General features: G+C 36.2%; 1 protein-coding gene across 3 annotated transcripts in view; it reads right to left on the bottom strand.

Moving 5' to 3' along the window:
* The window catches only part of SCN2A (sodium voltage-gated channel alpha subunit 2), a 165,206-nt gene that overhangs the window by 101,780 nt on the left and 43,143 nt on the right, over nt 1-20,283 (bottom strand). For 2 of the 3 annotated variants that reach the window (XM_043997571.1, XM_043997572.1), the window contains exons 3-7: nt 18,806-18,924; nt 7,876-7,965; nt 4,911-5,039; nt 4,119-4,210; nt 2,926-3,198 (exon numbers count right to left, since the gene is read on the bottom strand). In XM_043997571.1, the coding sequence (XP_043853506.1) occupies nt 2,926-3,198; nt 4,119-4,210; nt 4,911-5,039; nt 7,876-7,965; nt 18,806-18,924 (703 nt within the window). Of the gene's footprint in view, nt 1-2,925; nt 3,199-4,118; nt 4,211-4,306; nt 4,399-4,910; nt 5,040-7,875; nt 7,966-18,805; nt 18,925-20,283 lie in introns of all 3 variants that reach the window. The other variant, XM_043997573.1, reaches the window with a different exon arrangement.

Consider the following 20,283-nt stretch of genomic DNA (forward strand, 5'->3'; position numbering starts at 1 on the left):
ACTCCTACAGATCCAACCTATCAAATTAGTTGCCAAATATTATGGTTTCTATTTCTACATCTCTTGCATATACCCTGTCTTTCCATTCACATAGATTGCACCCTAGTTCATGTCCTCCCCTGTCCATCACTTCTCACCTAGACTATTACAATGGCCTTCTAATTGGTCGCTTTTCTTCAAGTCTCTCTCCACTCTAATCCTTCTTATATCTGACTATCAATATGATTTTCCTAAAGTGCAGGCATAATCATGTCACTCTCATACTCAATGAAACTCCAGTGGCTCCCTATTACTACTAGGATCAAATAAGAACTTTCTAGTTAACATTTAAAACCCTTCTCAACCTGATCCCAACCTACCTTTTCAGTTTTACTAAGTGTTACTTCATTTCAGTCCAGTTGAGCTGCCTTTTTTACTGTTCCTAATTCACATGGTTCTCTCTGCCTCAAAGGGATTCCTTTCTCTACTCAGAATTTCCAGTTTCCTTCAACATTCAGTTCCAGCACCATCTTCTCCATGAAAACTTTCCCAATCCTTTGGCTGCTGCTCCTGTCCCTTCCAAGTGATTTTGTATGTATTTTGCACATACCCACATAAGTACATGTTATCCCCCATGGTTAGATTGTAAGCTTCATGAAGTAAAAAAAACATTTAAATTATAAGTTTCCATTCCCAGTACTTAGCACTACCTGGCACATAGCCACTGCTTCAGAAAAGCTTGTTAATAACTGAAAGGCAAAATAGAACCAGATTGTGAAGGCCTTCAAATGCCAAGATAAAGAAGTTGTATTTCATCCAAGGAGTGGTAAGGAACTACTGAAGATTCATGAGCAGGTAAGTGACACATATGTGCTTTGGGAAAATTATTTTGGAAGCTATTTGGAGGATGGATTAGAGAGAGAAGGCAACTGGAAGCAAAAGACCAATGAAGAGGCTATGACACTAGTTCAGTAGAGAAATGATGAGGGTCTGAACTATAGTAATGACTGAGTGAGTGAAAAGAAGTGGGTCAGTTTGAGAGATGTAGAGGAAGAATTAAGGTTGGGCAAATGAATGGATGTTGGGGGCAAATGGGGGCAGATGGTATAGAGTTGAGAATGACTTCAAAGTTTCAAACCTCTAAGAGGGGAAAGATTGTGGTGATTGCCACAGACATAGTGAAATTTGGAGGAGAGATGGATATGAGATAAAAATGACTTCCCTTTTGGATATGTTTAATTTATATAAAGATGTCTTATCAGGCAACTGATAATGCCTGTCTGAAGCTCAGGAGGGAAACTATGGCTACATTTATAATTTTGGATGTTATCTGCAAAGAGATGATAAATGGACCCGTAAGAGTGGATAAGATTACTAAGAAAGAAGATGGAGAGTCAGAAGAGAAGAGAAACCAGGAGAAAATCTTGAGAGAATAACATGGGAGTGAGACATGAATGAGGATCCCAAAAAGTTGACTGAGGTAGAAGGAGGATCAAAAGAGACTAGGAGAGAAAGGAGTGGTAGTATTATCTAAAACTGCATAAAGTTCAAGAAGAATGAGGGCTGAGAACAGGTCACTGGATTCAGCAATGGGATCACTGACAATGCTGAAGAGAATGGATTCCATTGGAATCCAGATACCCCATCAATGCCTTCTCAAGGCATGCTTTTTTTTTTTTGGTTGGGCAATGAGGGTTAAGTGACTTGCCCAAGGTCACACAGCTAGTAAGTGTTAAGTGTCTGAAGCCTGATTTGAACTCAGGTCCTCCTGACTCCAGGGCTGGTGATCTACCCACTGCGCCACCTAGCTGCCCCCATGCTTTTTTATCTTGTAAAAATCTTGCCCATATCCTCTCATAAATCCTTTATGTGGGATCCACTCACCAAGCAAGAAGCCTTCCAGTAGATTTCTTGAAATTACGTGGATACATGTGACTATTTATTTCTTATCTCTCAATTGTTTTCCTAGTCAAACACTACTTCAATGATATCTTTTATGCTGCATCCAGCATGCAACTATGCTCACTGCAGGTTGCCTTGAATATTGCAGGGTTCCTTAAAGGAGCTCCATAATCATTCAAAATAATTTGGCCCAACTATCAGTATAGGAAAAGTAGATGAAGAATGCCTAGACTCTGACATGCAGTTTGGACATGTGAAGAACTGACCCACAAATAAACACATAATAAAGCAAATAAATGAATGAATGCATATAATACATATGTATATGTCAACTATATTAGAATGCCAACTCTATTCCTGTAGTATTTGTATATCTTGGACAAACATTGGAGATAGGTAACTAATTGGGCCCAGAATTATAAAGGTAGGAGATTGTAAGACATATTGTATTCACACAACTATGTAGTTCTTTAAATGACCCCAAAGCTTCTCCCTGAAATACTTCCCACCTTTTCAACACCAATATTTTTTCTGTGAAGCTATATTGCTGTACATCATGGAAAGGTATAGACTCTGAAGAATTAGAATTGTGGGTTACCCAAAAGATAATGGATACACTCATAAATAAGGTGTAGCATGAGGAATCACTCACCAGGCACAACATAAATGATATATTTTTGGATAAAGAATGAAGATGTGTAATCTATCTTTGTATGTCTTTACCTCTTTGTTTAACAGACTGGATCTGTGATTTCATCAACATAGAGAACTCAAAGTAAGGCAACTCCCTATATCAACACTAATCAATACTCGATTGGTCACATTATTTGCCAGGAACCTAGAGATTGGATGTATTAGCGAAAGAAACATAACTCAGGTCTTCCTGACTCCTAGGTTAGCCTTTGATCCATACCCATATTGCCTCCCTTTAAGTGTACTCCAAGCTTTGAATCTGTTAGCTTACATTAAAACAGAAATAATCATGTGGGTTTTTAAATTGTTTTTTATAAACAATTTAGTAATTGTTAAAATAGAATGTCTTACTTTTGTCCTCAATGTAGTCATCCCAGTTAAACGTGCTCACTGTCTTATTATAATAGGTACCATTTCCGTCCCATGAGCTATTAAAGTAGGAAGTAATGTTTATTTCAAAGGTAGAGTTATCTGGGGGCCATTGCAAACATTTATTTCTCAGGTTGCCCATGAACAGCTGCAGCCCAATGAGAGCAAATACACTCAGACAAAACACAGTCAGGATCATGACATCAGAAAGCTTCTTCACTGACTGGATCAGAGCCCCCACAATAGTCTTCAATCCTATGAGAAGAAAAAACAGAAAGAGAGAAAAGGTCTTAATTATGCTGTTCCAAAGCTACTTAACCTATCAAAACATCATGAGCTTGTCCTGCAAAATAAAGTTTCATGCATAATGCCAACTATATTAGTTTAATGCCTGTGACTGAGTAATGTTTCCATGAAAAGCCTGCTAGCTTGTGAAGATGAATGAATAGCTGAACTGTATATGTTCACTGGAAAATTAGGAATGGAAATGGAAATCGCATATTTCTAAATACTTCTTCTTACAGCAAAACGGGTGATTTTGTTATTCATGCTTGTACATCAACCCTCTGTAAACAGTTTGCTTTTATTTGCAGATACCTCACTCCCAAAACTCTTAGCTGATTTGAGAAAAAATTGATGCGACTACAATAGTATGAAACATTGAAGTGATGAAAGTGAGATGAGATTACATTTTAATGTATACTACATGCCAGGTTTGGAGGAGGGAGACATCTGAAAATTGAGGCCCATGCAACACCCATGCTATTTTTCATCATTTCATTAAATCTGCAATTATGATGGCAAGTCTGAGCCCTACGTGCCTTCAATAAATGGCCAAATTTGCATCAGTATGAAAGCCTCATAGTTTGGTTTCTATGTAAAAAAGGAAAGCTTGATGTCATCAGATGCAAACCAAACAGGCTGTATATTGCAAATGCCTCATGCAAAAATGTGTTAAACTCAAAGGCTGATTTAGAAAAGAAAAGAAAGCTAATATTAAAAAAGCAAAGAATCACATCAAATTAAAATCTGATGTCCTGATTCCTGCTTTTTTTTATATGTATATATATATATATATATGTAACAAGTAACAAGCAACACTGCTTAAGCAGAAAAGCTGTGATATCAAATTCAATGCAACTAAAATCAGCCTCGGTGTTTAACCTGGCTCTCACCTGGAATGACCGAAATTGTTTTCAATGCTCGGAGAACTCTGAATGTTCTCAACGCTGAGACATTGCCCAGGTCCACAAACTCTGTCACATATCTGTATAGGGGAGTTCACACACAAACACAATGACAGCACACAAGAAACGGCTGGAGATACGAGGGGCCTACCACCTTACACCAGTCAGCTTCTTACCTGGGATTACAGAAATAGTTTTCAAAGCTCTCAATACTCTGAAAGTTCGAAGAGCTGAAACATTGCCTAGGTTTACAAATTCTGTTACATACCTGTAGAATTAAACCAGAGTTATTCAGAATTTTGGAAAAGCTTTGTCTGTGTCGGTCTTTCATCGAGACCTTTTCAACGTTTACCTCATGATGCTATTAGGTATTCCTGATTTCTAAGAAAAAAAAATAGCATTGTCGTCCATTGTGATTGTTTTCAATTTTAGGATATCTGATTTGGCCATATGGTAGTTTTAAGTCAAATTAGTCATTTTAATTAGATGAGAAGATCTAGGAAACACCCCTTTTCATCTAATAGTATAAGGTTAAGTGAATGGCAGGAAATTTCTTATGGTAAGTCCTGACTATCTCTCTCTCTGTATCTCTCTCTTTCTCTCTCTACACATATTCCTCTTTGGAGGGTAAAGGAGAAAATGAAATACTCTAACTTTTCTTGGTAACTAAAGTAAATGCTTACTCTGGTTAATAGGAGATAGCTTAAAAGCAGACTATGGTATTGGCAACCACCAAAAAAGATTTACCCTCCCCCATTGAAAAATGGGTAAAACACTTACGCAAAAGTAATGACAGTGAAATCAAGCCAGTTCCAGGGGTCCCGAAGAAATGTGAAACCTTCTAAACAGAAGCCCCTTGCAAGAATTTTTATAAGTGATTCAAAGGTATAAATTCCTGTGAATGTGTACCTGAAAATAGCCAAGAAAGGATTAAACATTGAGAGTATAACATGATAGTATATCTCTTATAGAAGGCTTCCATTCAATTCTGTGAACATATATTGTATACTCAGTGCCAGACACTGGGTATGGTGCAAGAAATGCAGAGGAAAAAAATCAGCCCAGTCTCTGGGCCCATGGAAACAACACAGGGAAAACTACGAAGTTTGATATTAAGGTACTAAATGGTAAGAGCAAAGAAGAGGTATGGACACATTGCAACAAGAAATCTAAGGAGGGAGAAAAGACTTGGAGCTGGAGAGGTTTCATGGAGTTAGCAACTAAACTGGGCCTTGAAGGAAGCCAAGGATTTCACTGGAGAGAGACACAGAGGAGTGAGTTCCAGAATGGGAATGGTCTGCATGAAAGCACAGTGGCAGGAGAAAGGAGGTTATGATCAGAGAACAATGAGAGTCTGGTCTGACTGGAACCCAGAGAACATGTAGGAGAAGAGCAGTGGTGGGAAATAAAGCCTGGAAAGCACTGCTAGAACCAGACTGTGAAGAACCCTAACTATCAGGCTAAGATGTTTGGACATTATCCTACAGGCAATAAGTGTTTGAGCAAGAGCAGGGCATGGTCACTATGCACCAGGAAGCATGGTGGGTAGCAGACACACTATACAGGGGTGTGAAGGATTCATTAGAGAGGACACATACTAGAATCAGGGAGACTAGTTAAGAAGTTACTAAAAAAAAGTCTAGATAAGAGGCATTAGGTAATGTGATGGGAAGAAGAGGAAGGTGATAAGAGAGATAGAATGTAATAAAATTGTGGACTCAGCATTATGGGGGTATGATATTGTAGAATTAGCTTGCTTGGATGTGACAATGGACTAAGAGGTAACAACCAGAGATTACTGTGAGATTTTGAGCCTAGATGACTGGAAAATGGTGATATTGTCAATAGAGACAGCTGAGAGGGAAAGCAGGTTTTAGGGGGAAATATTGAGTTCAGTTTTAGACATGTTGAGTTTAAAGCCAGGTATCAAAATAGAGGCTTCATCAGACACTTGGGAATGTGAGTCTGGAACTAAGGGGAGAGTTACATAGATATTGGGGTCTTCTGCATAGAGGTAATTTGAATCCATGTGAATGGATTAGATTGCCAAGGCTTAGAATGTGGAAAGAAATGAGAAGAACTTATATCAGAGGACTGGTGGATACCCTTATTTAGAGGGGAAGAAGAAAAGGAAGCAGAAGATGAAATTAATGAAGAGTAAAGAATGATCAGAAAAGTAAGAGGAGAATCAAGAAAGATCAAACAAGAGAAGAGAGAACATGAAAAATGAAGGGTTAGCCAATAGAGTCAAATGTTGCAGAAAAGTCAAAGAAGTTTAGGAAAGGGCTATTGGATCTTGCAATTAAGTGGTCAATAGTCTTGAGAACAGTTTCAATAGAGTGGTGGGGTCAGAACCCAAGAGGAAGGGAGGCTAAGGAACGAGTAGGCAGTGTGCTAATAGAGATGAGTAGAGACCACTCTTAGAAGTTATATACCCCAGTGAAGGGGAGGAGGTAAGATGATGGGTTCTAATTACTTCTTTTGTAAAACAAGGAGGTTGAATTAGATGATCTCTAAGGTGTACCTTCCAGTCTATCATATATGATACTATGCTGACTTGAGAGTAGCAAGGGGAGATTTTCTTAGGATAGGGGCTACCTAAGCATTCATTTAAACAGAAGGAAAACAGAGAAAGACTAAAGATGAGAGAGAGAGAGAGAGAGAGAGAGAGAGAGAGAGAGAGAGAGAGAGAGAGAGAGAGAGAGAGAGAGAGAAAGGGGAAATCAGCACTTTATCCTCCAAACCCTAAGAGAAGTAGAAAAGACAAAGATATGGAGAGGTTTTGAGTTAGAGAACAGGAGTGGGAGGTAAAAGACAAAAAATGAAGTTTCCACATGGATCATCTGAATTTTTCCTTTTGAGAGTCATGGAGGGAGACAATGCAATCACTAAATTAAGAAAAAACACCTCTTGGTGTATTTGAGATCAAGTCAATACTTTCAGTTAACCAATAATAATTTTTATTTAAATAAATGGGACTATTTGGGTCCATAAAACATTATGTATCATCTATGACTCCCAGAAGCATATTTTCTTGTTTTAGGAAAATATAAATCTATTTTAGGGCTCAGAAGAAGCAACATAGAGAGATTAGGTGCTGTTTTATTACAGAATATTACAGAGCATATTCCTTATTACGTATCCTCATTGTTCTTTATAAAGACAATGAGACCATCATAAACTTAGAGCTGGACAGGAACTTTGAGATAATCTGAAAGATCAAGTGACTTGTCCAAGGTAGAGATGTGGTAATTAGCAGTTCTGAACTACTTTGCTTGTCACCAAACCTTACCATCCTTATGAACAAAGGGCCACAAGTACCCTGTAAGAAAGCTGTGATTTATGCAACTTGATGACAGCATCATAGTATTCTTCCCTTTCTGTCTCCTCCCACCCCCACACCCGTCATTGACCCACAATGACAAGAGCATTGGTTGTGGTGTCCAAACTCTTAGGTTTAATATTTGTGTGACCTCTAACAGGTTATTTGGCTTCTCTAGGCCTCAGTTTCCTCATTGGCAAAAGAAAAGAGTTATGCTTAGCTAGTCTTTGAAATCCCTTTCAGCTGCAGAGCTGTGATCCTATGAAATGTGCAGTGTTCTAATAATGGAATTATTTCAGTATCTCTCATTGAAAGTAGAAGCAAGAATGAGTTATAGAAGTGGGATGATGAGGTCAATAAGATGCCAAAAGCACATTTTAAAATATAAAATTATATTGTTATTAATAATTTTTTTCTACTTACTCTACATTCTTTGTCCAGTCTGGAGGGTTACTCATGGTCATAAACACACAATTGGTCAGAATAGTGCACATAATAAGCATGCTGAATAAAGTAGGGTACAGTCAAGGAAGACAATGTACAGTGGAAAAGTTTATTATCACATACTACCATGCTAATAACACTTATTGCCAATTCAAAGGTAAGAAACTACTAATAATCACCGTACCATTTTTGTCTCTTCTTCATTTCTCTATGGTTCAGTCTATATTCACAAGGGCTATTTTTAAGTGTCACCATAGCAACCACTTTGGATGCAGTTCTGTTATTTTGATTATTTTGATAACCAATTGCCAAGCAATCAATTAATCAGTGAATGGTTCTCAAATTTCAGTTGTTTTAAAGATAGGATCACATCAGCAAGTTTTCCTAGAGGACCACAGTGAAAGGATAATGCTTTTGTATTGTGATGTCTTTTTAGGACTTGTAAAACTAAACCATATTGGATGGAGTTCAAGGTAGAGCTACTAAACATTGAATCCTGTATCATAAGAAATATTTTAAAAAGATAATTCCACTATACCTTTTTTTTTTCTATTTCACATGTGTTAAAAACAGGATTTACTATTAATTCATACGTAAAGATAAGAGTCATGACTCAATATTCAGTAATAAGATGACAAAATGCTTGTCTTCCATATTAAATATAATAGGAAGAAATTCACCATCACTGAAAAAAATCAGTCATTTTTCAATGAAAATCTACCCATAATTATAAAAGGATTCAAGGTAGAAGTTAAATGAAACTGTTTTGTAAAATAATTTATTAAACAAAAAAATTCCTTTTATTTCTTTTTCTTACAACATATTACAATATTCAGTCACACTCCACAAGATAACCAGATCTCGGGACCAATGGGCTGGAAGAGAAAAGGTTAAGGAGCAGAGCTGGGATTTGAACCGAGGTCTTCTGACTTCAAATGGTTAAATATTATAGATCAGGATGAAACAGGTTAAGTGAGTCTGGTAAGGAAATTATCTTATATAATGAGACTGAGCATTGATGGGCTAACTTCAATCCATCTATAATTAGTGTTTCATTTTTAATGGCACAAAAATTCACGAGCTTCATTCCAGTAGAGAGTTCAAATGCATTCAAATAAAAAAAAATAAAGACCTAAGTGACTGATATGAAATAACCACAGGATGGCACTACAACCTAAAGCAACATGGAATACTATTTTGGTTTAATGTTAAAATCACAGCAAAGGAATTGGGTAAAAAAGTAACTAAAGTTTATAAGTAATAACTTTATGAAATATTTGGATATTTGAAGATAAAATTATAGCATCAAAACTTCTAAAATAACAATGCAATATATAATTTCCTTTTATTTTAGTTCATCATTCTTATTTTGTATAGAGTCTGAATATAACATGGCACAACAATCTTCGTCATCTATAGTGATAAATAGATTCTTGGAGGTCCTTTTTGAAAGTGAAAGGGGATATTAGAAAAAGAAAGAAATTAAGATAGCCTTATAATATTTCTTTCATGTGGAATATTACATAGTTTTATGAAATTTTATCTCTCTCCTCCCCAGAAATCTATTTTTTAGCCTTACAAAATAGTAGAGATTCCTATCACAGACATATGATATTCAACTTATTTCAAACTTGAATATTTTATTGGTGTGGGCATTTCCTTCAAATATGCAGACTGTAACTTCTTTATAATTTGGTAGATAAGACTTGCTCTGCTCAGATAATTCCTCACTCTGACAAAAACCTGGTGATGGACCTCCCTGCAGTTAGTATAGACCTTGGACAACAGATGTATAGTCTTTTATTGTACTCATACTGTAAAACTTTCCAGCCATTACTAAAATTCCACGATTACTAAAGCATTGACTAAGCACATGGAGCAGGTTTCATGTCAAAGCTAAATGTAAATTTTAGATACAATCCCACAGTCTTTAATAGAAAAACACTAATATTTGCTGAAATTCCTTAATTTTTTTATAAGTACAGTAAACACAACAAAAGAAATGATGTTGTATTACTAATATAATAAAATAAATTACTTTTGAAAAGAATATGTCTTAGCTCTGAGGTACCACCTCATTCCTACCAGATTGGCTAACACAACAGAAAAGGAAAATGACATGCTGGAGGGGATGTAGAAAAATTGGATTAATACACTGTTGGTGGATTTATGAACTGGTCCAACCATTCTGGAGAACAATTTGTAACTGTGCCCAAAGGGGTATAAAACTGTGCTTACCCTTACCCAGCAATACTACTACTAGGTCTATATCCCAAAAAGATTAAAAACAAAAAGGAAGAGGACTTATATGTACAAAAATATTTATAGCTGTTCTTTTTGTGGTGACAAAGAATTGGAAAATGAGGGGATACCCCATCAGTTGGGGAATGGATCAACAAGATATGATACGTAATTATGATATAATACTATTGTGCTGTAAGAAATGAGCAGGATTGAGAAAAATCTGGGAAGACACATGAACTGATACAAAATGAAGTGAGCAAAACTAGGGGAACATTGTACACAGTGACATCAATATTGTATATTGATCAACTGTGAATGATTTAGCTATACTTAGCAATAAAATAATCTAAGAGAATTCTGAAGGACATATGACAAAAATGCTATCCACCTTTAGAGAAAGAACTCATGGTATCTGAGTAGAGATTGAAGCATACCTTTTCATTTTATTTTTCTTCATTTTGGTTTTTATTTTTTGCAACACGGCTAATATGGAAATATGTTTTTCTTTCTTTCTTTTTTTTTTTTTTTTGGTGAGGCAGTTGGGGTTAAGTGACTTGCCCAGGGTCACACAGCTAGTGTCAAGTGTCTGAGGCCATATTTGAACTCAGGTCCTTCTGAATCCAGGGCCTGTGCTTTATCCACTGTGCCACCTAGCTGCCCCTTGGAAAAACGTTTTTCAATATTTCACATGTATAATGGATATCACATTTCTTGTCTTCTCAATAAATGAACAAGAGAATTCAGAACACCAAATTCAGAATTAAAAAAATAATGTGAAAAATAAATAATAAATTTCATTTAAAAAAAAACACAAAATAAAATAGACCTTAGAAAAAATGTTAACCAAGCAGAAACTACAAGTTACAAGGCCCCATTAAAATAATATGCTTCGATTGAGAGTTCCCAACTTCAGTATAGTGTTAAATTTATATTCATGGATTTATTAGCAAATGACAGTTCTCTTAGCATTACTATATTTGATAAGAGATAAAAATATTAGGAATTCTGAATGAAGACAAATATATTTATATAAGTGTAGATGTATTTGCTTCACTCAGAATATATATGTGTATATATATCTCAAATTTTTCACAACCCCCACATCTAGTTACACAACCCCATATAGGGTTGCAACCCACAGTTTAAGAAGCTTTGCTGTAGGAAATGCTCTATGATTGTACTTTGCAGTGGTGGTCATTTTTGCACTCATTTTGTACTGAGAAGCTCCCTTTACCAATGGTCTAGCCCCTACCCCTTAAACATATAATGATATAAAAATTAAACATATGAAGAACAAGTCCTCCAGAAAAAAATACTTTAGGGCAACTTCATTAATATTAACCCATTGGCCAATAGTTAAATACAGAACTATGCCTATATTTGCATGACACAGTATATGTAAGATGCTAAAATGAAGGTCCCCTGCTCAATAAACTCCAGTATCTCCCTCTTACCTCCTGAATCAAATACTTCTTATTGCCATTTAATTGTTTCTGCCTATTTGTGATCCCATTTGGGGTTTTCTTGGCAAGGATACCAGAATGGCTTGACATTTTCATCTCCAGCTCATTTTACAGATGAGAAAACTGAAGCAAACAAGTTTTTTTGTTTGTTTGTTTTGCAGTGACTTGCCAGGATTATACAGCTTAGTGTTTGAGGCTAGATTTGAACACAGGTTTTTTTGATTTCAGGCCCTGTGTGATATCTACTGCTCCACCTCTATTTTCCATTTAAAATCTTTTAAACCTACCATTCCAGGCTTGGAGTATGTCATTTCCTCTTGCAGTCAAATTGCTATTCTCACTGTTCCTCACCCACAAAATTTGACTTCCCACCACTGGACCTTTGCATGCGGTGATCTCTTTGCCTGTCCTGACTCTCCTCACATCTACCTCTTCAGATACCTAGTTTTCTTCAAAGTTTAATTCAAATGTCACTGTCTACATGAGGCTTTTCTTGATTTCTCTAGTGCCCTCCCTCCCCATTCCTATTACTTTGTATTCATTTTGTATAAATTTTATATATACCACACACACACACACACACACACACACACACACACACACACACACTCTGAAGAAATGATCTTTGAGGGCAGACACTGTTTTATCTTTGCTTCTGTATGTCCAGCACCTAATAGATTGCCTAGAAAACAGTAGGCAGTTAATAAATGCTTGTTTTTTTTTATTGAATCCAAAGTCGGTGTGCACTTATGCTAAAAATGGGTTAGACAAACCTTGATCTGCATAGTAACCTAGATAATGCAGTTTCTAACATGTTTAAAAACATGTGGGAACAATGTAGGGTAGAAAAGTTCTATGTTTTTGTTTGCCTGGATTTCTGATTTCACTGATGTAGGTAAATTCTGGTAAAGAAAGTTTTATCAAGAGGGCTGCTAGGTAGTGCAATGGATAAAGCACCAGCCTTGGATTCAGGAGGACCCGAGTTCAAATCCAGCCTCAGACAATTGACAGTATCTGTGTGACCCTGGGCAAGTCATTTAACCCTCATTGCCCAGCCCCCCCCCCCAAAAGAAACTTTTATCAAAGCACAGCTGGAGTTCTTGTGTGAGTTAGGGTCTTAAGGACTTGTCTATGTCACTGAGACACACTTGCCCTGTATTATACAGCCAGAATGTGCCAGAGGGAAGACCCAAGGGTATTCCTGACTCTGAGGCCATCTCTCTGTCCATGATGTCAGGCTGCCTTTTGTACAAAGAGCTACCAGTTATATTATCTGAAAAAGAACCTTAAACTCAGTAACATGAGCACCAAATCTCTCTATATATAGGATTTACAAAGCAAATACAGAGCCTTTCATGTTGGAACAAATACATATTTTTGAATGAATGAAATATAATGAATTTATGCCCTTCAGACTTTCATTTTGCTTTTTTGTTTTTCTCTCTCTGCAAAGTTCTTCTGCATTAGTAATGACCACACATTTAATTTTCCTCTCAATAGTTCCTTGAATTGGGTATCAGTATGCATATGCGGTAAGCTTCCATGTCCACGGGCTGGTCATGATGCAGTCCGAGTAGGTCAACAAAGAACCATCGTCCTAGTACTATATAATTAGAGTTGGAAGAGATCAGTGACCCCCCAAGGTCATTGGCCAACCTCCTCACTTTCTTTGGGCAGCTAGGTGGTGCAGTGTATAAAGTACAGGGCCTGGAATCAGGAAGACCTCAGTTTTTTTGTTTTGTTTTGTTTTGTTTTTTTTTGACAAGAACTGCGTTTTACTGGCTAATAACATTTCAGGAGTACAGAGGAAAAAATAAATCCAATATTAAGGGCATGAAGAGTTTTATAAGTACTGGTTAGAAATCCCAAGACCTAAGTCTCCTTTCCTTATTTCACTATCAGCTCCACCCAAGGGAAGGTTTCTTATTTGTAAATGGACTAATATCAAATGTCATCTTGAAAAGGGGTAACAATGTGCTTTATTTTAAGAAAAGAACAAAGAACATAATGGAGTCGTGCCATTATGCTCCAAATGATATTTGTCCTAACTAGGGTATTACCTTTCTAACACTCTCTAAAATCTGTTAAGATTTGAGTTTTAGCTAACTTATTTCTTAAGAGTGTTAAGAAAAAAAGATAAAAATAAGCCCTGAAGGAAATTGTCCAGATAAGGGAAGAAGGTTTTTTTCTCCCCACACCTAAACCCCAGCAGAAATCCAGCACAATTCATCTAAAGAACACACAGAACAGCACCAAAACATACTATTTACAAGAAGAGATTTTTCTTCAACCTAACCCACTTGGATACTTTAAGACCTCAGATGAAATCTAGCCTCAGATACTTACTAGCTATGTGGCCCTGGGCAAGTCATTTAATCCCTGTTTGCCTCAGTTTCCCCATCTGTATAATGGGAGTAATAAAAATACCTACCTTGCAGGATTGTTGTGAAGATTAAATGAGATAATGATTATAAAACACCAACACATAGCAAGCAATATAAAATGTTAATTATTATTATTATATATAATATAAATTGAATATATTGAATATAATATAAATTGAAATTTTACTTCTAGATCCAATACCCTCTGATTTTATAATAAAAACAGTTAAATGTGTTTTAAAGTTCACATCTACATGCAAGAGAGAGACGAACTGGGAATTATAGTAAGAGCAATTTGTGTTTTTATCATTTTCAGTCTATATAACTAAATAGAATTCTGAAAAGCCTTTAAAGGCTTTTAAAACTTTTAAAAGTTGGGAAGTTTTGAGCACATTGACTTCTCATTAATATATTGCCTTTTGTTTCTTTTTTATCATTTCATTCTTCTACTGTGTCTATAAAATATGATGTTCTAGTACTGCTTCACTGAGCAGAAATCATGACAGAGCTGCCTTATACAAGTCATCCACAATCACGACACTACACCTTTAAGCTTCTGATGGCTGGTCCAGAGGTAAAAACATTGAGCAATCATAGCACTTACAGCTATGAAACCATTCAGAACGACTTTATTAGCAGTATTATAACCCCCTCTGTGTGGGATTCCTTTTAGCACTTATGTTTAAGTGATTTGTTTTTTAGAAAAGTTACATTATGCAAGGTTAATTTTATTTAGGAAGATACCTCCCTTTATTTTTGGAGGGTTTGCTACTTTACATAGTGGAGAGGAGAAGCAGGTTTCTCTTAAGCCTCATTCATATATATATATATATATCAACAATGAAACAAGGAGCATATAACAAAGGTAAGAAAGTGTTGATGTGTTAAACAAGTGCAAAGACATGCCTATGTTCTATTAACCTTTCATGAAGTGTGAAAAAGTTTCCTTCATGAAACCAGAAGGGTAACCTACCATTGGCTTTTAAAAAGCTAAACTTGAAGCAGTTTTATGGAATATGACCCACTATGTCTCTATCAAAGGTCAAATAGGATAGGAAGAGATTACTACTGCCCTACTGGCCAGGGCATCTCGGTAGGAGAAAATAAATCCAAAATGGAAGAGAGAGAGAGACAGAGAAACAGAGAGACTGAGAGACAGAGAGATAAGGATAGGAACAGAGAGAGCTAGAGGGACAGAGATGGAGACAGATAAAGAGAAAGTCACAGAAAGTCAGAGTAAGAGAGAGAGAGAGAGAGAGAGAGAGAGAGAGAGAGAGAGAGAGAGAGAGAGAGAGAGAGTTGGAGAGAGATGGAGATAGACTTAGGAAAGGGAGAAGCTTCAATAAGTATATAACCCCTGGCAGCAAAGAAGAGAGCCAACTTAATATCCAAGAGAGAATTATCCCTGGCAGATGGAAGTCAAACTGAGAAGTACAGATCCAGGGAGCTAAGCTGAGAAATCCATGTAGAAGAGATGCTGGGCTCAGGGGAAGCAGCATAACAAGATCAAGAGAAGAGAAAGGACATCAGGGCTCTGTAGTAACAGAGACCTTGGCCATCTGTGTTCCCTACATGTGTGTCTCATTACCAGTGTACTATGTTTGTATCCACTCTTCCCACTGATGCATGTATTTATGGGAAGGCATGCTCTAAGGTTTTCTGTTGGGGAGAAGGCATTTTGTAGTTACTGTTCTTACTATGTAATCTTGGGAAATGGTTTTATTTTGAGCTAATTATGTCTACTGGGTGACAAGGGAAACCAGGTAAGGACTAGTGAGCTATTATTTTAGGAGGGCAGGCCCACAGAATATCTTTGAAACCACAGGGAAATACCATTCTCCAGGGAATACCCATATATGAGGGCAGGTTGAGGCAGGCGGCTGTTAGGGGCGGGGTGGGGAGGTGTGCTACATTTCCTTTTTTTTGTGGGGCAGTGAGGGTTAAGTGACTTGTCCAGGGTCACACAGCTAGTAAGTGTCAAGTATCTGAGGCTGGATTTGAACTCAGGTCCTCCTGAATCTAGGGCCACTGCTTTATCCACTGCACCACCTAGCTGCCCCTCCTTTTTTTTTTAGCTGAAAAATACTTAAACTATCAAGGATGGTTGTGTAATAAATCATAGCATAAATTTTAGCTGAAAGGGAACTTTTGCCAACATTAGTCCTATTCCCTCATTTTACAGATAAGGAAACCAGTCATGCAGTTGGGAATAGAAGCTAAGTCCTCTCACTCTTATTTTAGGGCTCATTCAATTGATGGCAATGGCAGATTTGATTTAAACTATGGATGTAAGTAAGGGTGAATCTAGGACTATGAAGGCAGAACATAGAGACTTGTGTCACAGTCCTGGCTTTATCACCAATTAGTCGTGTCATTATATATATATATAGTAAGAGAACAGGATTTGAGAGGGTCATGGAATATCAAAACTGTGCTGCCTTAAAAAATAAACTAACATAGTAAATTATCAACTTATCAATTGTCCAGGTTCAAGAGACAAACCTATTTTTATGTCCTAAGAGCTCCTAATGAAGAAAGTAGCCATCTGTTAAATAAATAATGGTAGAAGCAAAAGCATTAATACAAGTACAAATCTACTAATTTTCTGAGAGTTAATAGACATTAGCTGGTTAATGGACTAATGTCAACTCTTACTTAGAGATAGACAGGTTGCATAGTAGATAGAATGCTGGACCTTGAATCAGGAAGATTTGAGTTCAAATCTGTCCTTGGATACTCAGTGATTCTGGGCAAGTCACTTAAGCCCTGTCTTCCTTGGTTCCCTTAACTATAAAACGGGGATAATAATGGCACTTACCTCAAGGGGTTGTTGTAAGAATCAAATGAGATAATATTTATAAAATATTTAGCATAGAGCCTAGAATAGAGCAGATGTTTACTAAATGCTTTTTCTCTTCTCTTCCACTTCCCCTTACATAACAAATTACCCAATAGGAAAGTCCCCTATCAAGGAACAATCTAAGATATCAAACAGAAAATTCTCTACCATTTGTATGTTGTCAATTTTAGCACCAGTGTCAAAGGGACTTGCAGGATTTTTCCTCTTTAGAATATGACCTTGAGGCCATGACCTAGACCTTTCGTTTTGTCCTCAATCCTTTTTCTATAGTAAGACATCATAATTATAACAGCCAGCCATTTAGTGTGAATAACCAAGGAATCATGGGATGCAAAGTGTATACATGCAACTAAGATACTACAAGAATCTGTGATCTCACTGGTAAGGGTACTACGTCCACCAAAATCTCCTTACTACTTAATAATCTTCTCTCTGAGTTTGTATGGTTGAAAGACCCATAATCCTATGGCTAATGATGACTGAAATGAAACTCTAGTGATGAGCTTCTTTGGTCTGGCCCTTGGACAAACTATCATCAACCCCCCAAATCTAAGTCTTTCAAATTGGATAGAACCTGCCAGTGCTTGCATTCAAAGGAACTAAAGTCACCATAGTGCCCTTAGGTGTCTCTAGTGATGGGTTATCAGTAGGCCAAACTAGTTCTCTCAATTCTGATACTTAAGGATATCATCTTCTAATGGAGATTAGGTACATCTTCCTAAATTCAAATTGAAACTGCACTAGCTCAAAGGTATCTGGTATGCACTAGCTAGTCAAACCCTACGCTCTCTGATACAAATCTTTTCAATTCTTCTCTCTTAGCTTCCAAGGTTTGGATAAAGTCCACAAACAATTGCTCCCTCAGCTACTTTTGCCCCAACATTCTGAACTTCTCACTAATTCTCTATTAATCCCTTCTCCATACCTATTTCAAATATTTTGCCCTAAAGACCAACCATCTCTAGATCTGTTTGATCTGCTCAAGTTGGGTTGAGAAGAAATATATGAGGCTAAAAGGAAATTAGGTCCCGATAGAAACCCTTTCTACCAAAGCAGTTAGTTCCTGTAGGGGTGGGCAGGACTGATAATGAAGATGAAGTCTTAGCAAATTTGAGGAGTCAAATAGAGTTTTCATGGAAAACATAATTTGAAAATTATTCAAAAGCTAATGAATATATATCTACTCATATATATAAGTATCTATGTATATATATATATATACATATGTGTGGGTATGTATATGTATATATATAGCTAGTGTGTGTGTGTGTATATATATATATATACATATATATATATATATATACACACACACACACATATAGCTAGAGCATCTATCAACAGTAGAATTCCTGTGACATCTTTAAATGCTAAATTGAAAGGCAGTCAAAAGCACAATTAAATTGTGAATCTCATATTACATTAGGGTAAACAAAATACATAGAACAATAGTACCTTATAATGAAGACAAATTTCTAAGAAATATTTAGTAATAATTTCCTGGCTTTGGATTTATATAAAAATATTAGGACATTAAAATTAGATCAGAATGTAAAAAGGGTGAGTTTCAAATTATTTTTTCCTCTGAGTAAATCCATCAAAATAAATGAGTTCAAATATGTTGATGTTATAAACATAACATTACACTATTTTAAGTTAGAAGCCTAATATGGAGAGAAATTAAGAAGTAGAAGGAAAAGCAAATTAAAAAAAAAAGAAAGAGAAAAACAGAAGGAGGACAAGGATGATCATTATGATTGGTCTGGGAAAAAAGGAAAATTAGAGAAAGAACAGAAGTAGTTCACTTACCTCTGATTTCCCCCTTGAATAAGGGGAGAGAAAAAAAACAAGAGAAATAGGGTAGAGCAATACCAATCACATTGGCTTTGAAGTGCATTATACAGAAGGATAAAGACCAAACAGCAAATATTATTGAACAATCACTTGAAAAAGGATATGAATGTACCAAAATCTTAATAGCTATTTTTCTAATAGGGTTGAAAGGAGTTAAAATGTACAGGGCAGATGTGGCACTGAATCGGAAGATTGCCTTCCCTTTATTCAATACTATAAAAGTCTGGAAGAAAACACACGTAAAATGTAATTTAGAACATACAGTAATGGAATTTAAAACACAGTCTGCTTTACTTTTTCCTCAGCACTAATTAGTGTACTTAACTAGACTAAGCATTCAGAGGGGAAAAAAAGTAAAAGTTATCTGGAAATTTGATATTTCAATATTATTCCATTTAATCCCAATATAATACAATGATGTACTAATTCCCATTCTATAACATAATAAAACTAATTTGTTTATATGTTACTTGTTTCCAAGGTGATTCTATATACTTCTCCTTTACTTGGTAGGTACAATAAGGACAATTAATATAATGACTTAAAATTATTAAAGTCAAAAAGTAACTGGGAACAAATAAAATCTACGTTTTCTATATGCTTTAAAAGAAGAAATTGTCAATTTCATTTATCATTCAGGTGAGCAATAGGATGTGGTTTTAATCATATCTTCAGTAAAATTAACATTTCTTTACTATGACCTTTAGCATTTCCAGTCTTTTCTTTCTTACCTCTAGATTCTATTCTAGCACTTTTCCCTCATTTTTCAAAGGCTTTAGTCCTATTTTTTCCTTTGAAGATTAAGCAGAAAAAAAATTTTTTTTCTCTCTTTTTTTTGGGGCGGGGGGAAGCAATTGGGGTTAAGTAACTTGCCCAGGGTCACACAGCTAGTAAGTGTCAATGTTCTGAGGTCAAATTTGAACTCAGGTACTCCTGACTCCAGGGCCGGTGCTCTATCCACTGCGCCACCTAGCTGCCCCGAGAAAAAACATTTTTAAGAATTAAATTTGCTGTATATTAAGGTATTTGTGGTAGAGATACCACTTATAGCAAGATATTTTGATACTACTTACTAATGGCAGTATCATGGAATTCTCTTAATTTTGTAAGAAGTTGAATATATTAAGTGATGTTTCACCAGACAAAAATTTCCTCCTACTGGCTCTGAATTTCCTAAATACTTGGTAAAAGATTAGTCCTACTCAGTGTAGGACTAGAATTCAAGATAGTAAGCAATTATTTGCCTGGAAACTTGCTTCTCCGTTCCCAGTTGCCTATTCGTTTTAACATAGTGGTATGCTGGTAAACATTTAATAACTGACTCTTTGAAAAAAATGTTTAAATGTATACATAAGACACTTTTAATTTAATATGCATCACTAATGTTTTCTTTATCACTTTCTTTAGTCTTGGTAATCAACCAAATAATAAATCATGCCCTTATCTGTAGCACTTGCCAATTTCTAAGGTGTAAATGCTCCCACTGAAAATTTAATAATAGGCTCTTTTGAACTCATATGAGCTGGTTCTAGCATAGCCCTGTTTCTAACTCAGTTCCAAGGGTGTAGGTTCAACTTAATCC

The sequence above is a fragment of the Dromiciops gliroides genome, chromosome 3 (assembly GCF_019393635.1).
Source record: "Dromiciops gliroides isolate mDroGli1 chromosome 3, mDroGli1.pri, whole genome shotgun sequence".
In the NCBI taxonomy this organism is placed as follows: Eukaryota; Metazoa; Chordata; class Mammalia; order Microbiotheria; family Microbiotheriidae; genus Dromiciops; species Dromiciops gliroides.